At 33.1% G+C, this 24,779-nt stretch overlaps 2 protein-coding genes across 5 annotated transcripts; both read right to left on the bottom strand.

Annotated features, from left to right (window-relative positions):
• Positions 1-342: 342 nt before the first annotated feature.
• On the bottom strand, positions 343-4,288 carry kcnj1b (potassium inwardly rectifying channel subfamily J member 1b). Of its 2 annotated transcripts, XM_087269532.1 has the most exons (3): positions 4,125-4,288; positions 3,938-4,051; positions 343-2,066 (listed from the first exon to the last, which is right to left on the bottom strand). In XM_087269532.1, exon 3 carries the CDS (start codon positions 2,057-2,059, stop codon positions 932-934), a length of 1,128 nt encoding a protein of 375 aa, XP_087125658.1. In that variant the 5' UTR covers positions 2,060-2,066; positions 3,938-4,051; positions 4,125-4,288; the 3' UTR covers positions 343-931.
• Positions 4,289-11,484: 7,196 nt separating this feature from the next.
• dcps (decapping enzyme, scavenger) lies at positions 11,485-24,671 on the bottom strand. 3 transcript variants are annotated; one of them, XR_015500281.1, is made up of 7 exons: positions 24,469-24,671; positions 23,332-23,482; positions 21,681-21,826; positions 21,494-21,607; positions 19,609-19,719; positions 12,395-13,177; positions 11,485-11,746 (listed from the first exon to the last, which is right to left on the bottom strand). XR_015500281.1 is itself a non-coding variant. In NM_205588.3 (6 exon segments), coding segments are annotated over 6 exon segments (969 nt in total). In that variant the 5' UTR covers positions 24,649-24,658; the 3' UTR covers positions 14,827-15,617.
• Positions 24,672-24,779: the final 108 nt, after the last annotated feature.

The following is a 24,779-nucleotide window of genomic DNA, read 5'->3' as shown; positions in this document are numbered from 1 at the left end:
TTTGACGTGCGAATGAAGCGAGTAAACTCAAATGTTCACACGGCTATTTACGTGCGAATAGCGCGATTTATCCACGCGTTCCGCGTCTGGTGTGAACACACCGTTACAATGTAGATTGTCAAAGCAGCTTCACAAAGAATATTATAGTAAATTGAAAAAGTGTCAGTCCCGTTTTCAGTGTTGAAGTTCAGTTTAGTTTAGCTCAGTGTGGTGCAATAATCACTACTGAAAGTCCAAACTATGAAGAGCAAATTCATCGATGTGCAGTTTTACAAGTCCCGAACCATGCAAGCCAGTGGCGACAGCGCAGAGCAAAAAACTTCACCAATTGGCGAAAAAACCTAGAGAGAAACCGTATTTATTCTAAAAATGATTTAAAAATCAAAAACTGCTTTTATTCTAGCAGAAATAACACAAATAAGAAGAAAAAATAGTACAGGAAATATTTGAGAAATTCTTTCGTTTTGGAAATTTTTCAGAAAGAAAAAAGTTCCACAGGTGGGCGAATCATTCTGACTTCAACTGCTCACTTTAAACATATTGTTCAATTCCATTTGTTTCAATAAAAACACCATCCGCCATCGTTTTGCGACTCCTCATCTTTTTCTTACGTCTCATTTCAGGCACGGTACCATTCTAAAAGCATCAATCTGTCACATCTGCCCAAACGATACCCAACCCTAATTGCGACACTTAGTAACAGGCTTCATTTCAGAAACAAACAATACCTCAAATAACACCGTCTACACAAGCAGCTCGCTAGGTTTTGGAGCGCTGCCAAAGTGTCTGTTAGGAAACACAAGCGTCTAAAGCGACTGCTTCTCTTCTTCCCTCTCCTTTTATGTGGCTTCAACGTTCGCAGTACTAAATGCCACCATATTACAGGATGTTTACAGCACACTCGATTCCTCTCAATCAGCCACTTCAAGCCTTAATCGCCCTTCTCAGTTACATCAGCCGAGTCCTGAAGGTCAATAACGTCAAATCCCAGGTTATCGATGCCTTCGCTTCCATGCCGGTGGAGAATGAGCCCCTTGTTATGTTTGTTATGAAAACAGCAAGCACAATGTGGAGTATCTGCTTGCTGCGTTTTGGAAAAATTGGATAAATCGATACGGTATTTTCCAGTTTTGGTGCGAGAGATGACGGGGAGAAACACGTAACCCCATTTGATCTCTCTGGGAAGGTAAGAAGTTCGCACTTGGCAGGACAAGCTTGTAGATTCAGCCGTGCCGTCAAGAAAAACCACCAACTCAAAGTCCTGGAGCTGAAGGTTATCCGCTGCCATGTCCGCGAACGGACTGGATTTGTCGATCACATGATAAATAGTAAGCGGACACACAAAAAACAAGTTATCCTTCCCAGCATCCACCGAAAAGTCAACATTTACTTGATCCAGAATGATAGTTTCACCTTCGGGAGTGATAGTAGTCCGCAGAAGCTTTCCGTAAATGTGGCTTCCAATCAGTAGGGTTTTCCGTAGATTGGCAACTCGTATCTGCAGGCATAAATTCCCCTTCCAGAGACGGATGACGGCTGTTTCGCTGAACGCTACAGTCTTTGCTCTTCTCTTCGGGAGCGAGATCTTGGCCAGGATGAGTCCACACATAAAGCAGTTGATGATGGCGCCCATGAGGGATTGGATTATTAATAGAGCGACGGTGCCAGGACAGTGCCCCGTCAGAGCCCGACCGCCATATCCAATAGTGGTTTGGGTCTCTAAAGAATACAAGAAAGCAGTCGTGAGGCTGTTAATGTTCTCGATGCATTTCGTCTGCTGAGACTCAGAGAGGTCTCCGTTGCTTTTCGCAAGCGAATACCAGAGCAGGCCGAAAACGAACCAGCTGCCGGTGAAGGCTGCGGCAAATAAAAGGATTACGAAACACCAGTGGATTTCGACGAATGTAGTCCAGAAGTCCTTAAGGAAAGCGAAGTGGCTTTGATATTCGGTGGTGCCAAATTTGATGTTGCAGTGGCCGTCTTTGGTGACGAGGCGAGTTCTCCTGATTTTGCGCTCCACCAGGTGATTGTGAAGCTGTTTCCGGATGAACTGGAACATCTTTCAGCTGGTGGAACAAGAAGACATTTTTATGGGTATCATAATGTAATTAGCATTATCAATATTTCATTTAAATTTGCATTTATGAATTGTACATTTTCATCCATTCATTTTTTTGTCAGCTTAGTCCCTTTATTAATCCGGGGTTGCCACAGGGGAATGAACCACCAACTTATCCAGCACGTTTTTAAGCAGCGGATGCCCTTCCAGCCGCAACCCTACTCTGGGAAAATTGTACATTTTATTCTAATATATTTACATTTTAAACTGTATATAGACACTGAAGTTTGTAAGTTTACACATGCACACATTTTCTTTTTACATACATATACAGTAGAGGTGTAACAGATCACAAATCTCATGGTTCGGATCACATTAAGGTTTTTTAGTCACGGATCAGACCATTTTTCGGATCATCTAAAAGCGGGAAGAGACAAATGTAATTTGCTTTGCATTTAGTACAAAGACAGCACTGCTTTTGGTTTTAACAAACAACGTAGCAGCTGTAATTTTATTAAAAATAAAATAAAGAAGCTGAATAAAAATAAATTGTAAAATATTAAGTACTGTGAAAAATTCACTCTTGCTACTACTGTCGCTTTAAACACTAACTGTGTAAATCTAGCATTATAATTTGTACAACCCATATTTATTTTGGTCTCATTTTTAATAAATTATTCAGTTCTTCACTCATAAAACTTCATGTTTCATTGCTAGATGCGTCATTTTTAAAGAATTACTCAGTGGCATATTTTTGATGGCTGGTTGTCGCCACCTATTGGTTAAATAATGTAACTGCTTTTTTCTTTCTTTTTTTTTTTTTAAAGATGTATTTTTGGCCTTACTTGACAGTATTTAGACAGGAAGTGAAGATTCAAACTCGGGATGCCCTGACACACACACACACACATATATATAGATATCTTATAGATATATACACATATATATATAATTTTATCATTGTTTGTATATTTATATATTTTGAAAAAAATCCACAACAGTTTCCATCGATCGAAAGTTTCCGGCAACAAAAATATAGATTTTTTTTTTAATACAACATTATTATGAACATATTTTAAGAAACATTACTTTTTATGGCAGTTTTTATTTGATTTTTGTAGATTCATCACTATTATTATTTTATGCACTTTTAACTTTTTTTAATATTATATTTTTCTCTTTGCATTCCTCCTTGTATGAATCTTTTGCTGCTGCAGATTTTATGTCTGTGATTTGCCTTGAGATGCTACTTTTAAAGGCGCCATAAAAAAATAAAGTTAATTAATATTAGTAAACTGTATAAAGTACTTATAAAAATGTATAAAATAATAATTCATAATTTTTTATTTAAATATGTAAATGAATATATATATTTTATGATTTTTATAATTTAAATATATCACAAAAATAAATGTAATTTTAAGTTTGCATTTTTTTTATTCCATCACGTACAATGTTTATTAAATGCACAATAAAAGTGCATAAAAAGTAATAACATATTCTGTTTAATATTTAAATGTTTGAATATTTTGTATTATTTGTAAAATATTAATGGTGCCAATTTATTCATGCAATAACCAAATTAAAATCTACTATTATTTTTTTATTTAAAAATGATTGTTAAAGAGAAGCATTTAGCTCATTGCATCATAATATATTTATTCATAAATCTCAGGTGTCAAGATTTGAGTTTTACCTTTTTTCTCTGTTTTTTTTTCTTTTTTTAATAAAACTCAAACTCAAAATCCAAACCTTTATAACCATCAACTAAATACTGTAATCAAACCGATGCATCCTGCAGCTCACAACACAAACCCACATTAATAAAACACTTTCTTTAACACCTACAAACAAGCAAAACCATCATCCTCCTCATACCTGCAAACTGAAAACGTCCCAGCAAACGTCAGTGCTGCATGAAGTTCAGGCCATGAAGTTCTCCTTTCCAGCAAACAAGCATCGGGGTGCTGCTAAAATCCTCAACGAAATGTCCTAATCCCAGGCACATGCCACAGTTTACACACTAGAAACCAAAGACAGCTTATAAAATGCTTCCATAACTGACCTCACATCAGATCTAGTGTTCATGTACCAACAAACACAAACCACAAGAACTGCAAATATAAAAAAAAAAAAAAAACTATCACAGCACACGGGACAGGTCTGAATTGAAGATCAGCGCTCTCCAAAATACCCCATCAGACCCTCGTCTGCAAAGAGGAACTGCTGGTACCCATAGGAACGCTCTGCAGAAACCAACACAAAGAAATAGTTGAATTGGGTTTGCCGTTGCCCTCCACCCCTGAAGACTCCCCACAAACTCTTCATTTGCATTTAAATAAAGCCGTGTGAATGCTTTGAGATGTGGATGATAAATTTACAGTCAAGGCCGAACAACTAAACTTTTGGTGAAAATGCCCAGTTTTGATTTAGTTTATGTTGTTAGAACAAATAGGGATTTTTTAAAATCACACAGCTCATGAGATTTAAGTTCTTTTTTGCTTTTCAAATTAAAAGTTCAACCCAAAATAAAAACACAACTATATTTTGAAGAATGTTGGAAACTTGTAACCACTGACTTTCACACTGTAAACCCTAATAAGACGAGACTACTCAAATTATTTGAGGAAAGAGATTCCCTCAGTTTGTTTGAGTAATGGAAAATCATCAACTCTAATAACTGAGTTCCAAATGTAGTTTATTCACTGAATTAACTTAAATGTTTAGTTACAGATTAAACAGGGTGGCTAATAATTCAAGGGGGCTAATAATTCTGACTTACACTATATATATATATATATATATATATATATATATATATATATATATATATATATATATATATATATATATATATATATATATATATATATATATATATATATATATGTGTGTGTGTGTGTGTGTGTGTATATATATGTGTGTGTGTGTGTGTATGTATATATATATATATATATATATATATATATATATATATATATATATATATATATATATATATATATATATGTGTGTGTGTGTGTGTACAGTGTAAGTCAGAATTATTAGCTCCCTTGAATTATTAGCCACCCTGTTTATTTTCCCCCAATTTCTGTTTAACGCAGAGCAGATTTCTTCAACAAATTTCTAATCACAATAGTTTTAATAACTCATCTCTAATAACCGATTTATTTTATCTCTGTCATGATGACAGTAAATAATATTAGACTAGATATTTTTCAATACATTTTATACAGCTTAAAGTGACATTTGAAGGCTTAACTGGGTTAATTAGGGTAACTAGAGCAGGTTAGAGTAATTAGGCAAGTTATTGTATAATGATGGTTTGTTCTGTAGACTATAGGGGAAAAAATATATATATAGCTTAAAGGGGCTAATAATTTTGACCTTAAAATGGTGTTTAAAAAATAAAAAACTGCTTTTAATCTAGTCGAAATAAAACAAATAAGACTTTCTCCAGAAGAAAACAATATTATCAGACATACTGTAAAAATGTCTTTGCTCCTAAAAAAAATCAACCGGGGGGCTAATAATTCTGACTTTAACTGTATATATATATGTAGTTTTTATATATATATATATATATATATATATATATATATATATATATATATATATATATATATATATATATATATATATATATATAGTTTATCTATTCCTATAAAATTAAGAGCTATTTAAAATTTAACATCTAGAATAAAATACTAGTGAATTTAATCCTTTTCAAGGTGTCAAACTGACATTTTTCAGACTCTGATCACACAGGACAGGTATTTTGTAATGTTCTTATTTTAATTTAAAAAAATAAAAAGTTAGTTCTTTTTCTGAACACAAAAGAAGACATTTTGAATAATGTTGGGAGCTTGTACCCATTAACTTCCATAGAATGTTTGTTTTAAGAATGTCAATGTTTACTGGTTTCCAACAGTAAACAAAATGCTGGGTTTCACACAATTCCTCCATGTTGTCCCAAAATTAATTAGGTTAACTCAGTGGTGTCCAATCTCGGTCCTAATGGGCCGGGGTCCTGGAGAGTTTAGCTCCAACCCTAATCAAACACACCTGAACCAGCTAATCAAGATATACTAGAAACTTCCTGGCAGGTGTGTTGAAGAAAGTTGGAGCTAAACTCAGCAGGCCCTCCAGCCCTCCAGGACCGAGTGTGGACACTTCTGATTTATTTGTACAAATTTAAGTGGATTGAACATAAAACAATTAAGTCGTAAGAATTGTGTTTTTAAATAAGCAATTAAACAAGCAGCTTTTTGAATGTTCTTCCAAAATATTGCATCAAACAGTGTATAAACCTCTGATTATTTCTTGAATTATTCTTTTAAAGTGAACAAATCAAGTGAAAGTTTTAGGTCAAATCAGGTGGTAAATCAGCTTAACTCTCTAATCAAAACTAGCAGGTGTAATTGGAAACACATGGTTAACAGCACTTACCAAATGTAGCCGCATGAACTTCCTCTGTAACACTTGCAGTATAAACCTCAGCGTGGCAAAGCATGTCAAACCGCACGCTCATCTCTCATATCTCATAAATAATAATTCCCGGAAAGAAACAAAGAGATGCTTATATATATATAAATTCAGCAGGTCAAACAACAGACCACATCCTCTGCTGAATATCGGAATCAAATTATACACAACAGCACATATATGGGACAAACAATTGGGTACTTATGGGTAAGTGTTACGTTAAAACAAGTGCTTTTAGATTAAAATAAGAAAGCAATTTAAATGCTACTTCAATGTTTCAGATAACTTCTGTGAAAAAAAAAGTCAAAGTCAAATAAAGGGATAAAATAAAGAGAAGTTTCTATTATAAATCAATAGAGAAGATTTACAATGAAATACACTATAATATAATCATACAAAATCTTATTAACATATATAAATAATAGGAGAATATGATAATAAAGTAAAAAAATACATAAAGATATTAAAATAATAAAGAATATGAGGTCATATAAAACTTTTTGCTGACAAATGAGTAAAACTTGTTTGTTCAAAAAGGTAGTAACAAAGCCAAAAATATTTTTAATGGAAAGTATTTGGTATTTTGGTGAATTAAATTTTATTTACTTAGTTTTTTATTATTTTATTTATTTACTTAATTTACTTCATTAATTCATTTACTTATTAATCTAGTAACTTATTAATTTACATATTAATTATTTATTTACTTTATTTTACTAAATTTACTTATTTACTTGACTATTTATTTGGTTATTAATCTAGTAACTTATTAATTTACTTTATAATTTAATCATCTATTAATTTTAATTTATTAACTTAATTTACTTTTTAATTTACTTATCTATTAATTTACGCATTAATTTATTTACTTAATTTACTTACTTGCCTATTAATTTATTCATTAGTAATTCACTTATTGTTCTACGAAGCTATTATTTTCCTAATAATTTACTTATTTGTTAAGGTACTTCTCTATTAACTTCATTAAATAATTTATTTATTTTTTACTTATTAATGTATTAACTTTATTTCTTTACTTCTTAATTCACTTAATAATACTTATTTATTTGTTATCCTCTTATTAGTTTACTTATTAATTTAAATGTCTATTAATTTACTTATTGATTACCTTTTTTTTCTAGATAATCTTTGCATCATATATATAGATTTTTTCAACACATTCCTAAACATAATAGTTTTAATAACTCACTTCTAATTTATGCCCCCAATTTATGTTGTTGTATATATAATTTTTTCAGGTTTCAGTTGAAGTAAAATTGTAGAAAACTACACAGAAGTTGACATTTTTCATTGCTCAATTTCACTGGTAATAAAAGTAACTGAGTAATATTCTGCATGAACTATTAGTGTCTTTTTTACTTGTTCTTTGATTTTGTTTCCTATATGCTACCATTCCTCATGTTCCCAAAACTGGTCAAGTTACTTGTGATATCTAGTATTTAATGCCCTGTGTATCAGTTAAGTTTGTCATTTCCCTTTGCCACAGTGGATAGTTGAATCCTTAGTGAATAAATCTGACTACTTCAGCTCTCTTTTGCTCCTGCTACCAGTGCTAACAACAATTTAATATGAATATACATCATTTCCCATGGATTTATTCAGCAGTTGAGAAAGAAAATTAGGGGAAAAAGAAGCTAATTAGCCAAAAACACTGCAGCTGGCAGATTAAAAAAATTATAAATAAAAAAAGTGGCCACCTTAACAACAATCAAGCTCCATCACATTTAACTTCAACATAATGCACATAACAACCCTTTCTCATTACACTCTGATTGCTTTACATTAATGCACTCCACTTTATATATGCATGCATTCAAAAACACATGCATGCATAAAACTGACTATTTATTTTTGTCCCATTTCCAAAAGCATAATCGTGAGGCGAGCGGAGTGATAGATGGAGATGGAGAGGCTCTGTCTGACAGCATTGCTTGTGTGCAGTAATTATGTAATTGTTCTAGAGAGCCTCCGTAAGGCCATTTAAAAAGCTCTTAAGGACTTTCACGTTTTTCCTCTGGAATTTTCTGTCTAAATATTGAATCCTGCTGCCAAACACAATCACCGCAGATAAGTAATAAGACCTGGTAATTACTTGGAATTAATGAACGCACAACAAGGAGCTAAAGCCGCATGCGTTGGCTATAGTGACAACACTGAAATTAGCGGTAGCCAGATGCAACAATAGCATTAGTTAGAAAATGTACAAGTGTTATTACTGAGAGCGATTTATTATTATTTTTTTTTGCAAGTGATTTAAAGGGAAAGTTCACCCCAAAATAAAAAGCTCACATCATTTACTCGCAAACGTTTACTTCTGCTGAACACAAAAGAAGATGTTTTGAAGAATGTTGGAAACCTGTAACCATTGACTTCCATAGTATTTGTTTTTCCTGCTATGAAGTTCAATTTACTAGTTTCCAACATTCTTCAAAACATCTTCTTTTGTGCTCAACTGATGAAAATGTTTGCAACAATGAGTAAAAGATGTGAGCTTTTTTATTTCTATTAAGAAATCCTTTTCTTTTGTGTTCAGAAAATAGGAACTTATAAAGATTCAAAGCCAGTTGATGGTGTGTAAATAGGCATTAAATGTAGATTTTTGGGTGAACTATTTAGAGTCTATTAAAAAAATCATATAGGCTATACTCATCCACATAAATTGATCCCGGACGAGCCCCCAATTAATGTTACGGCCAACTCATTCTCAACTGTACCATAAAAAGGATCACATACAGAAATTAATACTATAAAATATACATTTATACAAGAGATAGCATAAATAAATAAATGTCTACACTGTAAAAACTGATATGACCAATTCGTTCTGACAGCGTATGTTTTTAGGTCATTGTAACTTTGACATAACATTGAAGTTAATCATGTTCTAGCTTAATTTATTAGTTATGCAGGCTGTTTAGGTCATAATATGAGTTCAATCGACTCAAATGGTAATTTGATTCAGCTTAAAAATTTAAAAGCAAACAGGATTTTTACAGAGTAGGGACTTTAAATGAATGAGTAATCAACAGAAAAATATTTCGACAGAATAAAAATGTTCTGTGACAAGGCAGCAAATCAAAATGAGTTGCAAGACAAGTTGCAAGTAGATTTTGATCCACTTCAAATATTGAATACTTCACATTATCTTTAAATACTTACATATTTCTTTAAATAAAATATAGTTTCTTAAGATTATGCCGAATTCCGTGCAATACTTAATGCGAGAAATATTAGCAGACCATAAGGCAGGCGTGGCCAACCCTGTTCCTGGAGAGCCACCTTCCTGCAGATTTCAGTTGCAGCCCATATCAAACACACCTGCCTGTAATTATCATGTTGTGTTCAGGTCCTAATTAATTGGTTCAGGTGTGTTTGATATGGGTTGCAACTGAAATCTGCAGGAAGGTGGCTCTCCAAGAACAGCGTTGGCCACCCCTGCCATAAGGAATAACAGATTTTTTATTATTTTTTTCTAGAAAACTCTTTGCACAAAATAAAATCAAGCACTTTCAAGATCCTGTATCAATGTATGCTTATTTTCAAAAACTTTCAAGGCACTGATTTTTTTCTCTCTTCAGATTCAGAAACTTTCAAGGATTTCAGGGACCCGTGGGAGCACTTCTCTCTCATTTCTTCATTCTTTTTATCATGTTTACACTATGAAGCAATCTGATCAAATGCATTTTCAACTGTTCTAGTGGTTCACATAAGACGACGAGTTCATTTTAGATCTTTATTGCTGCCAATGTTAGATTGGTTTAAGGGAAAGGAATCTTAATAAATTATGGCCAATAAGAATTAACAGTATACATGATGCCCCAATAGGTCACAAAAGCACTCCATAAAATGTGTGTGACACTGTCCAGGTAATCAAATGTTAAAGTAGAAATATAATTATAATTCCTTACATTTATATAGTGCTTTTCTGGACACTCAAAGCGCTTTACACATTTTTGGGGGGGATTTCCTCATGACAGCAGCCATATTGCTCAAGACCACACCCCAGCTGATTGGTGGAAAGACAGAGTGATGAAATCAATTATGATATGGGGATGGTTAGGAGGCCATGATGGACAGAGGTCAGTGGGCAAATTTAGTTAAACCCATACTCTTTTTCGAAGGACATCCTGGTATTTTTAAGGACCACAGAGCGTCCTCAGTTTAACATCTCATCCGAAAGACGGCACTCACTGAGCAGTATAGAGTCCCCATCAGTATACTGGGGCGTTACGACCTGCACAGACCGCAGGTTGAGCGCCCCCTGCTAGTCTAACTAACACCACTTCCAGCAGCAACCTAGCTTTCCCATGTGGTCTCCCATCCAGATACTGACCAGGCGCAGCCCTGCTTAGCTTCAGTGGGCGACTATGTGAGAGTTACAGAGAGCTAGCTGCCGGTTAAAAATACAGATTTTTATACATTGTACTATTGATTTTTACATTGTTATTAAGGTTACTTTATGATTATGGTAGTTTATTATCATGTAAGCATAATATGCCTAAGTCCCTAAGTTTATTACGTTATTTTTTATTCTACTCTCTTTCTGGATTCTCATGCTTAACTGTTTCTAATATAGATATGCCAGTAAATGCAGAAACCAATAAAAATGTGGCATTCGTGTATCATAAAAGGTAAAGGTTTCAATAACTGTCAACATTGCCAATTTTACATTGTCCTGTTTTTTTTTTTAGGAGTATGTTGTTGTATTTTGCACTGTCATTGTATTTGCACTGTCTGTATTTTGCACTGTTTGAAGCCAGCACCTAAGCTTTTCATGCATCATAGCACTGCTATGTGCTATGATGCATGAAAATAGTGCTGCTGATGATGTGACAATAAAAGTGATTTGATTTGATGTGAAAAAGAATATTTGAACACGTTAACACCAGAAGAAAACAGCATAAGATGAGAATAATGTCAGGTTTTCCTTTTTATTTTATTCCACTCTCTTTCTGGAGTGACATGTTTGATGGTTTCTAATAGGTCTGCGTGCTATAGATATGCAGGTAAATTCAGAAATTCATTCACTTTCCATCAGATTAGTCTCTATTTTAGAGGTCGCCACAGTGGAATGAACCGCCAACTATTCCAGCATGGTTTACGCAGCAGATGCCCTTCCAGCCCAAAACCCAGTACTTGGAAACACCCATAGACACTAATTTACACATACACACTCATACACTATGGACAATTTAAATTATTCAATTCACCTATAGAGCATGTCTTTGGACTGTGGGCACCCGGAGGATCCCTCAACAACACGGGGAAAACATGCAAACTTCACACAGAAATGGCAACTGACCCAACCAGGACTCAAACCAGGGACCCTTTTGCTGTGAGGCGACAGTGCCAAGCATTGAGCCAACCATGCAGAAATTTAAAGCAATAAAAATCTGCCATTCATGTATCATAAAAGGTAAAGCTTGCATTAACTGTATACAAAAAGAATATCTGAACACGTTAACACCAGGAGAAAACAACAGAAGATGAAAAGGTCTGAATTTCTTTTATCTTATTTTATTCCACTCTCTTTCTGGAGTGTCATGTTTAATGGTTTCTTATATATATATATATATATATATATATATATATATATATATATATATATATATATATATATATATATATATATATATATATGTCTGCGTACTGTAGAAATGCAAGTAAATTCAGAAATTCATTCACTTCCCATCAGATTAGTCTCTATTTTAGAGGTCGCCACAGTGGAATGAACTGCCAACTATTTCAGCATGTTCTACGCAGTGGATGCCCTTCTGGCCGCAAACCAACCCCCCTTGAAACACCCACCTGCACTTATACACTACAGACAACTTAGCTTATTCAATTCATCTACAGGGGCGAGGCAGTGGCGCAGTAGGTAGTGCTGTCGCCTCACAGCAAGAAGGTCGATGGTTCGAGCCTCAGCCTAATTTGTGTTTCTGTGTGGAGTTTGCATGTTCTCCCTGCATTCGCGTGGGTTTCCTTCGGGTGGTCCGGTTTCCCCCACAGTCCAAAGACATGCAGTACAGGTGAATTGGGTAGGCTGAATTGTCCGTAGTGTATGAGTGTGTGTGAATGTGTGTGTGGATGTTTCCCAGAGATGGGTTGCGGCTGGAAGGGCATCCGCTGCATAAAAACGTGCTGGATAAGTTGGCAGTTCATTCCGCTGTGGCGACCCCGGATTGATAAAGGGACTAAGAAGACAAGAGAATGAATGAATTCATCTACAGCACATGTCTTTGGACTGTGGGGGAAACCAGAGCACCTGGAGAACCCCAAGCGAACACAGGGAGAACTTGCAAACTCCACACAGAAATGCCAAATGGCCCAGTCAGGACTCAAACCAGCAAACTTCTTGTGCTTTAAGGGAACAGTGCTAACCAATAAAGAAATGTGAAGCAATAAAAAACTAGCATTCATGTATCATAAAAGGTAAAGGTTTCAATAACTGTGAACAAAAAGAATATCTGAACATGTTAACACCAGGAGTAAACAACAGAAGATGAAAACAAAGTCAGGTTTTTTTTTCTTGTGTGAACGTACCTTTAAATAACAGAGCATTACTTGAGCTGATACTCCATCAGAAATCATTCTATACTGTGCTGTGATTCCCTGTGAATAGAGAGCATTGTTAAGTCTTTGATTATGTAAAACAGTGAAATCTCAAGTTGAACCACATAAACAAACTTTGAACAGACTTTTTTTTTGTCCTTGCTTTGGAGGTTTGGGTTTTTCTGCTCCTCCAGGGCTGGATTTACAATGAGCTGCAAACTAAAAATCCCAAAAAATGAAAATAAAAATCTATACATCTCGCTATAAGTAAACTCGCAGCTAAGCAAGAACATTATCGGTTGTGTTGCGCTTATTAAACTTTACTCTTCCTGGTTGTGGGGCTAATATCGAACAAGCAACTTTCAGAAAAGAAAAGAAGAAAAAAGGCCATCCATTGCAGCCCACTGCTCTGTCAGCCATGGCCAAATCTCTTCAAAGGACCCCTAAAACCTCAAAGAATAAAGCCTGGGGCCCCACTGGCTCCAATTGTGCTTTAAAATGAATCTCGACATCCCACCACAGACAGGTGCACAGCCGGGTGGAAAAAAAAAATGGGGTTTTGAGTGATGAATTTAGGTTGTGTCCACATGATCGGCCACAAAATGAAAAGCACAAACGACCCATTTAAAAACAACCTGTACTTTAATAACAACAAAAAAACAGACAGTTACAAAAATCAAGCATATATTTTAGACAAAAAACTGTTGGCAGATGTCATAAAATGACTTTTATAGTGACCATAATGCATGTTTTAAAACAGATAAGCAGTGTAAATTTAAGCTTTCAATAATTAAAGAGATATTAAAGGGTTAGTTCACCCAAAACAAAAAACTTACTTCATTATTTACTCTAAAGCTTGTTCTGGATATTCTAAAGCTGCAACAAATACCATTAAAGAGACAGTTCATCCAAAAAATGAACATTTACAGTTAATTTACTGAAATTTTTCCTACATTATTGAAATAGTCTTCAAGAAGTCTTAAAGAGAAAGTCAACTGCATTTCAGATGATGTAAGGGTGAGTAAATTAACTGAAAATTTCATTTTAGGGTGAACTATCCCTTTAAGCTTTGAATGGTATTGCAATGGTACCAACAATGTACCATGTGACGTGTTTTTGTATTGCAGTTTGGTCAAAAACATAATTGAATTGACCCGAAATGAGCAAAACTCATCCTTTTAAGGAGTACAGTAAACTTCCAGAATGATTGGTCACTGACTTCCACTTACAGTTGATGGTCTTCATTGATTTCCATACCAAATTTTAACTGTTAAGATACCAAAATGTTTAAACATAAATAAAAAAATAAAAAATAAAAAACTCAAACAGGTTTGTTAAAAAAGTGGATGGTGAACAAATGACGACAAAAATTTAATTCTGGAAATGAACTCTTGCTTTAAAGCAATTAAAGATTTATGCTCCAACTTGCCTCAACGTAAAAGGGATGTTTCAAGAAAGCTTAGTAAGAGCTTGATTAGCCAGCCCAGGTGTGTCTGATTGGGGTTGGAACTAAACTTTACAGGACACCAGCCCTAGAAGACCGAGTTTGGGCACCCCTGCTTTAAAGGAACACTTCACTTTTTCCCCCCCACGTTTCTAGCTCACCTAGAGTTAAGCAAGATTTAGCTTAGCTTAACATATTTTATTAAATCAGATTAGATCATTAGCAATTTTTTTAACAATAGTGTAGTGGTTAAAGTACGTCGACATGTAGCACAGAGGTGCTTTGCCGACCCTTCCCCTCTCTCTCTGCTCCCAATTCTCCCAACTCGCTTTGGATAAAAGCGTCTGCTAAATGACTAAATGTAAATGTAAATTCTTTCCTGTTTGTAACCTCCACTGTCCTTTCCAATTGAAGGTGAAAAACATCTAAAAATTATAAAAAAAAAAAAAACTTGCTATTTTCTAGGCTGATATGGCTAGTAATTCCAGCGTAATAATCAAGGAACTTTCGCTGCAGCAGGAAAATGAAATCATGTGTCGCTGTTACTGTGGTTATCCAGCTGGAGACTACTGCGTAATATCATTGTGCCTGCTGAAGCCATGGTACAGCAGCAAACTTACTTGATTATAACGCCAAAATGAGAACATAGATCCTAGTCATATAGGCCTTTAAAATAGTGAATTTGACAGTCTTAGTAAATAAAGTAACAGCAGAGGACTTTGAGTGAGATGCTAATGGTCTAATCCGATTCAATGACCTATGCTAAGCTAAGCTAAAAGTGATCCCGCCAGATCCAGAAATCGGCTGAATGGATACAAAAATAAATTAATTAATTATAAAACTCAACAGTTTTACTCTAAGTGACTTAAAATGAACCCATTTGGAGAAAAAAGGAGAGTTCAGAAACCGCACATATATTCTGAGAAATCCAGCAGAACACGCTTACAGAAACAATATCCAGTTGATGTTTAATAAAATAGAGTATGACTAAATGGTAATTTCTGGTTGATCTGTCCCTTTAAGAAACAAGCTTTTAAAAAAATGTAGCAAACATCACTAAATTTTCCCGGCCTCTCTGAACCGTTGGAGCAGCCCATCATCAGCTCGCAGTGGAAACGACAGGCTGCGGTTGTGATAGTAACTGGAATCCAACTGCAAGTTCTGGATGACATCTGAAAGCAGGTGAGCTCTTTCCACTCCACAACCAGGAACGTTGTACTCCACCGCGGTGAAATGGACGTGGAGGTGATAGTACGATGGCTGATAGTGAAAATACACACGTAGTTTGCTTGGAGGGACGCCGTACTTCTTCTGAATGGTTTCCTGTGGATATAGATGAGACCTGGATTTAAATCTGATGTACAATTAAAGCCAAAATAATTCGCCCTCCGGTCAATTTTTGTTTTCTTTTTCAAAGATTCCCAAATTATGTTTAACAGAGCAAGGATTTTTTTACAGTATTTCCTGTAATATTTTTTCTTCTGGAGAAATTCTGATTTGTTTTATTTTGGCTAGAATAGAGGCAGGTTTTAATATTTTACAACCAATTTAAGGTCAGTGTTATTAGCCCCATTATGCGATGACTTGCCTAATTACCTTAAATTCCCTAATAAACCTAGTTAAGCCTTTAAATGTCACTTTATGTGCTGTCATCACGGCAAAGATAAAATAAGCCAGTTATTAGAAATGTGTTAATAAAACTATTGTTTAGAAATGTGTGGATTTATTTTGTTAAACAGAAATTAGAAAAAAAAAAAAAAAAAAATATATATATATATATATATATATATATATATATATATATATATATATATATATATATATATATACACACATACATATATATACACACATATATATATATACACACATACATATATATATATACACACATACATATATATATATATATATATATATATATATATATATATATATATATATATATATATATATATATATATATATATATATATATATATATATATATATATATATATATATATATACACACACACACACACACATACACACACATACATACATACATACAGGGGGCTAATTATTCAGACTTCAACTGTATGCAGTCATGCGACACCTAACAAATGTATTTGGGAAAACCATGCATTGGGTATTGTATCATGTTTAAATGTTGTTTAAAGTCCACGTGAACTGGAAGCTCCAGAAACTTTTATTCAAGTATGTTGATGAGCTTCCAACTGAAACGGAATATTGAGTAGGGGGTGGAGCCTTTTTGTTAAGCATCATTCCCCTATACGCTTGTTAAGTGGTGACGTGTATAATACTGTTTCCAGGTCCAAGTCACCACTCATCTGAATTGAGAAAACATTTGTTTACGATCACTCTTTAGTCCTATCTCATTTTAAATAAAGTCATAGTGTACACATCAATCTCTGGGCTTTCTGCATCACAAATACCAAAATTAACAATTTATAAAAAAATGAATCACTTTCTGGCCATCTGATGTTAGCCATGGATATATATATATATATATATATATATATATATATATATATATATATATATATATATATATATATATATATATATATATATATATATATATATTGCAATCGTGATTTTCAAATGTATTACAGCACGTAGTAAACGTTTATTATTAGCATTTCATGAGTTTCCCCATTTCATGAGTGCTTGGACCTGGAAGACGTAACACTTAACAAGCGGATAGCAAATTAACAGTAAAAGGGGTGTGGCCATAAATAGTGGCTGAAGCATCAAACTGCCACTCCAAACGCAGAAGCAAATGTTTAGACTATGATTGAAGATTACTAAAACAAACTTTTTTTCAGTAAATTAAATTGCACGGATTAATTGTTAGCTAAAGAAAATCAAAGTGCGCTGGCAAAATAAATATTTTCCTTTTACATGCTGCTTTTGGGATGGAATTGTGATACAGGATCATGACAGTTCCATATATTTAGAGCTAAACTGTAAATGCAAGCAATGCTTTAAAAGGCCAAGTAGTTGGTTGTTGCTAGAAGGGATGCAGCTGTAGCCCAAAGTTAATGAGAACTATTTATACTTATTATATTACTCACTAAATATATTTTATTAACATCCACCATTACCCATACCCAAACTAGTAATGTAAAAGCTGTAAAAACAGAGTATTATTTATTAATTCTATTTTATTAATGCTAACTACACCTACAGTAATGCCCTTTAAAGTAATGTAAAGATATGAATTATTGTTGTACAGCGTCACAAAAATGATGCTATAGTGAAGTCAGCATCTACATCCCTTCTAGACTTTATCCAAGTAGACGAAGAAAGGCAGAAAAAGAGGGGTTTACAAGTTTAGTTTAACACTGACATCTAGTGGAAATCTGAACTAGAGCTCCACTATTTCACAGTGAATGAATTTCATTTGCATCTTATTGGTGCTGAAACAATTTCCCTTCCTGAATTGTTGGTAAATTTCATAGCTAATTGAGGAACCGTGACACGGACCCCAAAATCAGTCTTATTTTGCACAGGTATATTTGAGGGAATAGCTCAAAAAATACACGGTGTGAGTCAGAATTAGACATTTTTTTTTTCATTCAAAAAGGAATTCAGTTCAATAATTAAAACACATTTTAAAAATAAATCATGTTCTATGAAGACATGATATAAATTTCTTTACACAAATATATAAAAATTTAAAGTAATATGCATTGCTTAAATTTGGACAACTTTATGTGATTTTTTCAGTATTTAGATTTTTTTTTAAAATCAGATTTCAATTTTCAGATAGTCGTATCTCTGAAAAATATTGTTCAATCAAAAAAGAAAAATACTATTAATTTATATGATTTTTTTTTTAAATCTACAATTCCTTCATGTTGTCCCTTCAAGTTCACTTAATGGTTTTATGTTCAATCAAATTACTTGATTTAAAAAAAAAAATAAAATTAGTGTTTGGTTCAACTCATATTAAATAAGTAGTTTGAACAAGCAGCAAATGTCATTTATTAGGTGTTGTTTTGTGGTAATGCATTATTCAATAATGCATTGAATTACAAATGTACATTGTAAAATTGCATTTCTTGCACAAAGACTTGTTTTATTTTCTTGTGAAACAAACAGTGATAATCTTAATTTTTAACTAGGGTAGTGCGATATAATAAAATAAACTCATTCTTACTATTTGGAATAGACAGCTTGTCACATGACACAACTTATGATAGATATATGCAGCACTGGTGTCAGAGAAAAGCACAGCAGGCTAAAGAAAACAAGCTTTACTTAGAAGAAAATATTTTTTTTGTCCACTATAACTCTTGATGGTTAATTGGCAATTGTATAAAAATAAAATGTAAATTCTTGCTAATTTTAAATAATAATACTTGACCATTTTAATAAACAGTACAGCATTAGTAGGACAATATATTTCTTGTTCTTTTTTTTTTTGCAACAAAAGGCCTAATACAGTGCTAATTATTTATGAGCTATAGTCATACTAATATGGTCAAAATAGTAAAACACTTTAGTAGAAAAATAAATTTCGTAATAACAACACTAGAAAAACTATATTCCGTATAACTTGTTTTGGTCACACTTTATTTTGATGGTCTGTTTGATGAATTCAAAATACATTGCATCTACATGCCAACTAATTCTCATTAGATTATAAGTAGACTGTTAGGGTTGGGGTTACATGTACTTGCAAAGTTTCTTATGTCTGTTGAAGGAGCAGTTTCAACAGATATTAAGCAGACAGTCTACTAATACTCAAATGGACCATCAAAATAATAGTTTTACCTTTGTTTCAATTGTACTTTTTGTACAATTGTACTAATTGTTAAAAGCACTAGCAATATTCACGGCAAAATTAGTAATAAATACATCATTTATAAAACAAACATTTCTTATTAAACAAGCATTATTCAATAAAGATATATAAATGACAACACTGATAAAAGACCTTTCAATTTACGCAGACATCAATATTCTAAAAGTCTTCCAGGAGACCCAACTACATAAATATTAGTGTGGTAAACTTGACGTATAACCCATAACTCACCTCTCCTTTACTTCGAATGTTTGTGAGCAGCGTCAGGTGCTCTGCTGTAAGATCCCGCAAACTTTTTATGTCCCTCCTGTGGACGATGGCAATCAAATACAGGTCCTGTAGCTGAAGAGGGAAACAAAACAAACATTGATTATTTTTCCACTGGTCTTACAAATATACCCCAAATATGACCACAATATGTTTTTATTATTGAGATTTATACTGAATATAATCTGATCGCTGAATAAATACACTTTCTATTGATGTGTACTTTGTTAAAATAGGAGAATATCTAGCAGAGACATGAACAGATGAAAAAGATCATATGCATTTTGATTGTAATTTTCTTTTGTCGTATTGATCTCTCTCAGATAACTTTTTACACTTGAGCTGGGTTCAATTTATATTATGTTTTTGTTTTTTTAATTATTTCAAACAGTTATTTTGTAACTAATTGAGTGCAACCATAGCAAAATGTTATTAAAGCATTTTATTTTCAAGTATTTTGTGTATTAATTTTGATTTAAAGGTGCAGTAGGTGATGGTCTTCAGAAACATGTTTTGTTGTGCTGGTTGAGTCTCTACACAGTCCAAAAGTAATGATTAAAGTAAATGATCTAAATGTATTTACAGTTGAAGTCAGAATTATTAGCCCCCTTTTAATTTTTTTCTCTTTTTTTAAATATTTCCCAAATTATGTTTAACTGATCAAATAAATTTTCACAGTATGTCTGATAATAATTTTTTTTCTGGCAAAAGTCTTTGTTGTTTTATTTCAGCAAGAATAAAAGCAGTTTTTAATTCTTTAAACACAATTTTAAGGACAAAATTATTAGCCCTTTCATAAGAGTGGGCGCCAGACCCCTAACCAGCCCTTCTCTTTTTTTTCCTTTTCTCTGTTATTGTGTTGCGTTAAAAAGAAAAACCCTGTCTAACTGTGTATTTTTGTTGTTGCACGTGTGCATGTTATCCGTCCGTTATCTCATTCACGTTGTTTACGAGGCTTAAACGAAGCAGACAGGTAAGGTCACATGACATACATCTTGCAACATGTAGGACTACTCTTGTGTTTAGTACACTAGGTTAGGGGCGAGCGCCACCCTTTGTACTTTTTGGACAGATAGAGTAGATAGTTAGGACTCTGAAGACTCTTTTTTTTTTTAATCTAAATATTGTGAAAATTTGCCTTTAAATTTGCTCAAATCTTTTAAATTTGTTCAAAATTTATCATATCAATAATGTTTTCAGTGCTTCAGCAATATTAGAGTTTGAACTACTGTAGTTGACATTAAAATCTTTCAATTAAAAAGTAATAAAAGTAGTTAAAATCTGTAAAAATAAATAAATAAAAATAAAAAATAAATAAAAATTAAATTTAAAAATAATAATCGCCTTTAAATTTGCATTTTAAGGTTCAGCATAGAGCATTACGAAATTAAAAATGAGTTAACAGTTACAGTACAAAATCATGAAACTATACTGATAGAACATGATTTTAACTTGATATTTGACAAGAAATGTACAGTTTTACACCATCTTGCTAATAATGTTTTTAGTGCTTTAGTTTGAAATCACTGTAGTTATAATAAAGAAATTATGTAATTTGAAAAAAGCAAAAAAGAAAATAAATCTGTAATCTGAGGGTTAAAAGAAATTGAAATATTGAGAAAAATCGCCTTTAACTTGTTCAAAAAAGGTGCTCAGCAATGAACATTACTAACTAAAAAGAATTATTTTGATATACTTACAGTGGGAAATGATCAAAATATATTGATGGAACATGATCCACATAATATTCTAATGTTTTTGTCATAGTGTAATCCATCATTTCAACCCATTGCTTATTGACAAAAATATACCCTTGCAACATAAGACTGGATTGGTGATCAAAATTCACCTGCTTTTGGTCCCATTTGAAATCAGGCAGCAAAACGAAACCAGCATCAGGGTCTGGATCCTCGAAAACAATCCGATCCGCCTCTGCTTTCTTCTCTAATATGTTATACACCCACTGAAATCACAGTAAAAGCTTTGCTGTTATGTGTGACACTGAAATGAAGGGTCAGACGTGACTGAATCCTCACCTGCACACTGAAGCTCTGGCCGCTGATGTATGGTAAGGTGAGGTTGCGGTAATCTTCACCTGATTCTTCAAGCAGAAAAACCTCCTGGTGCAAATACTTCTTAATATGCTTCTCCGTGGCGGGGCACATTACTGTTGTTTTGATTTCTGTTATAAACATTAAGGAGTTTTGGTTTAATAGGGGGTGGTGTGTCATTTGTATGTTCTATCTAATGGTTGTTAAGCTTTTAATTATCAAACTGTCATGAAAGTTCTTCATAAACTGTAGTTTTACAGTTATTTTAGAGTAATATTTTTCAATATTTTAATCCTTTGAAGAGTACTGATAAAATTTTGCGCATAATAGCAGATAAATCGATATTAGACAGGTGGTACAATAAAACAAATTGATATTAGAGGAATTCTGGCATTATTAAATTAAAAAAACATATCAAATTTAATAAAAAAATAAGTATATTTACTTTAAAATCATTATGAGACAAGTAATAAAAAAAGGAATTAACCATAACGGAGACAATAAAACATTATCGATCAAATGGAAATCAACTAAAACACCAAAGGAAAAAAAAGCAATTGAGAATTTTACTGTCAGAAAAATTTATATTTCTTAAAAGAAAAAAATTGTAATTAGCATGTGACAGTAAAAATTATAATAATAATAATAAAAAATAAAAAATATCAGAAAGGTTTTCATTTAAAGGAAAATATTTCTATGCATCAAAAATCCTGAAAGATTGTATCATTCATGGTTGTAAGCAGAACTGTTTTAACATGAATATTAAGTATATTATTAATATTAAATCAATATTAATAATATTATCACCACAAAAGTTTCCCATTTAAAGGAAAAAAAATCTATGCATAAAATCCATGAATGAAACCATCTTTCAGGTTGTAAGTGGAACAGTTTTGACATGAATATTAATAATAATAATAATAGTCATATTAATAATAATAATTCCTAGAGCAGCAAATAAGCACATAATAATTACTAAAGCATCATTTAACATTAAAGACTAAAGTAATGATGATGAAAATGCAGCTTTGAATCTTAGGAGTTATTTTACAGTAATATTTATATGTGCATAACATACAATAAATTGATATTAGACAGGAGATCATATTAAATAATTAGATATTAGAGTGAAGGTTAGAGACATTTTGGAAAATTAAAGAAAATTACTTGTTAAAAAATATTAAATGTTGCTTAAAAAAGCATATTTACGTTAAAATAACTGTATAACATTAAAATAAATAAGCCATAACTGAGACACAGCAAACAAAAACAAAAGAATCTGTCAAAAAAAGGAAATCAAGCAGTAAACAGCAAAGAAAAATACCAACTACCATTGAAACTTTTGGGGTCAGAAAGATTATATTTTTAATAAGATATCGAAATTTGTGATCACCATGGGACATTAAAAAAAAAAATAATAATAATAATGTCACAGAAGAATATTATTTAAGAGCAAATATTTCAATACAATAAAAACCTTAATAATGATAATAATAATGTTTCTTGAACAGTAAATATGTATATTACAATGATTTTTTTAAGTATCATTTGGCATTAAAGCCTGCAGTAATGATGGTGAAAATGCAGCTTTGAATCTGAGGAATAAATCACATTTCAACAACATATTGTGATCTACCATTGAGTTGTGGCGGTGCGTGCAGCTGGTATGTGCTATACACGTCATTCTGCATCTCCAGCTTGAGTTGACTAGTCTTTAGTAACTCAGGCAGCGAGTCCTGTCTGAACGGAGATTTCTCCAGGATCACAACAGCATCCTGATCCTTCACCTAGAACACAATAAACATTCAACTACTGCAGCCTTTACAATGATCACTCAATGTGCAAGTATAGTTCTGATGTTTTTGCACTATTTGTCCAAGAAATAAAATGAATTTGCGAATATAAAACCTATCTTTACCTTAATAGCTTCTACTAGCATAACAGAACACATTATTGAAGCAAATAAATAAATACCGTTATGGTATGAGTAAAAAAGTAGACAGAACAGAAGTACTGCCGTGTATTGACACCGATGTGCTGGAATCCAAATGAAAGTAAACTGAATATATAATAGCCACTGGGTGCTCAATTAAAAGATTTCCTACAGTGATTTCACAAACACATTACGTTACACATACACAAACACATAACGTTGCACATACATATGATACATACACAAACACATAACGTTATATATACACACACACAAACTTTACACATACACAAACATATGCACATAACATTACACAAACATACACAGACAAAACGTTATACATACACGTTACACACATATATAAACAAACACATAGTTACACATACACAAACACACACTCATACACACAACGTTAGACCTACACAAACACAATAATACACATGACGTTACACACAAACATATACACAAACACATAAGGTCACACATATAAAACGTTACACATACACAAACAAATCGTTACACATACACATAACGTTTCACACACACAAACATGTACACAAACACATTGTTACACAAACACAAACACATAACGTTACACATACACAAACACAACGATACACAAACACAAACGAAACGTTACACATACCACAGACACAACACGTTACATAAACACATAACCGTTACACGTATATAATTTTACACAAAATTACACATTCACAAACAGATACACAAACACATAACGTTACACACACAACCACACACAGCTACACAAACACAATGTTACACTTACACAACATCCCATACACATACACAACCTTACATACACAAACACATACACACCTTTCCGTGAATGAAGATGCTCTTTTCTCGTGGATTATCGCGTAGAATGCGGGTGAGCTGGAAGTCTACCACTGGGTTATCGGTGGACTGTTCATCAGCATTTCTTTTCTCGTTTTCCGCATCTATTTTCGGTCTTTTTGCAGCGCTTTTGCCGTCTTTCCCGTTCTCGCTTTCCGCCATGATTCACCGCGCTGAAACAAACCAATAGAAAATCACTTCATGAACGAATCAACCACTGCGCATGTCTCACCGACAGCATCCTGATTGGTTAGCAGGGCCCATGGGGGGGTGTCATGTAAACAGTCACTGAT

Source organism: Danio rerio, chromosome 10 (assembly GCF_052040795.2).
Source record: "Danio rerio strain M-AB ecotype USA chromosome 10, GRCz13ab, whole genome shotgun sequence".
NCBI lineage: Eukaryota > Metazoa > Chordata > Actinopteri > Cypriniformes > Danionidae > Danio > Danio rerio.
This window is presented reverse-complemented; position numbering and strand designations above follow the sequence as displayed.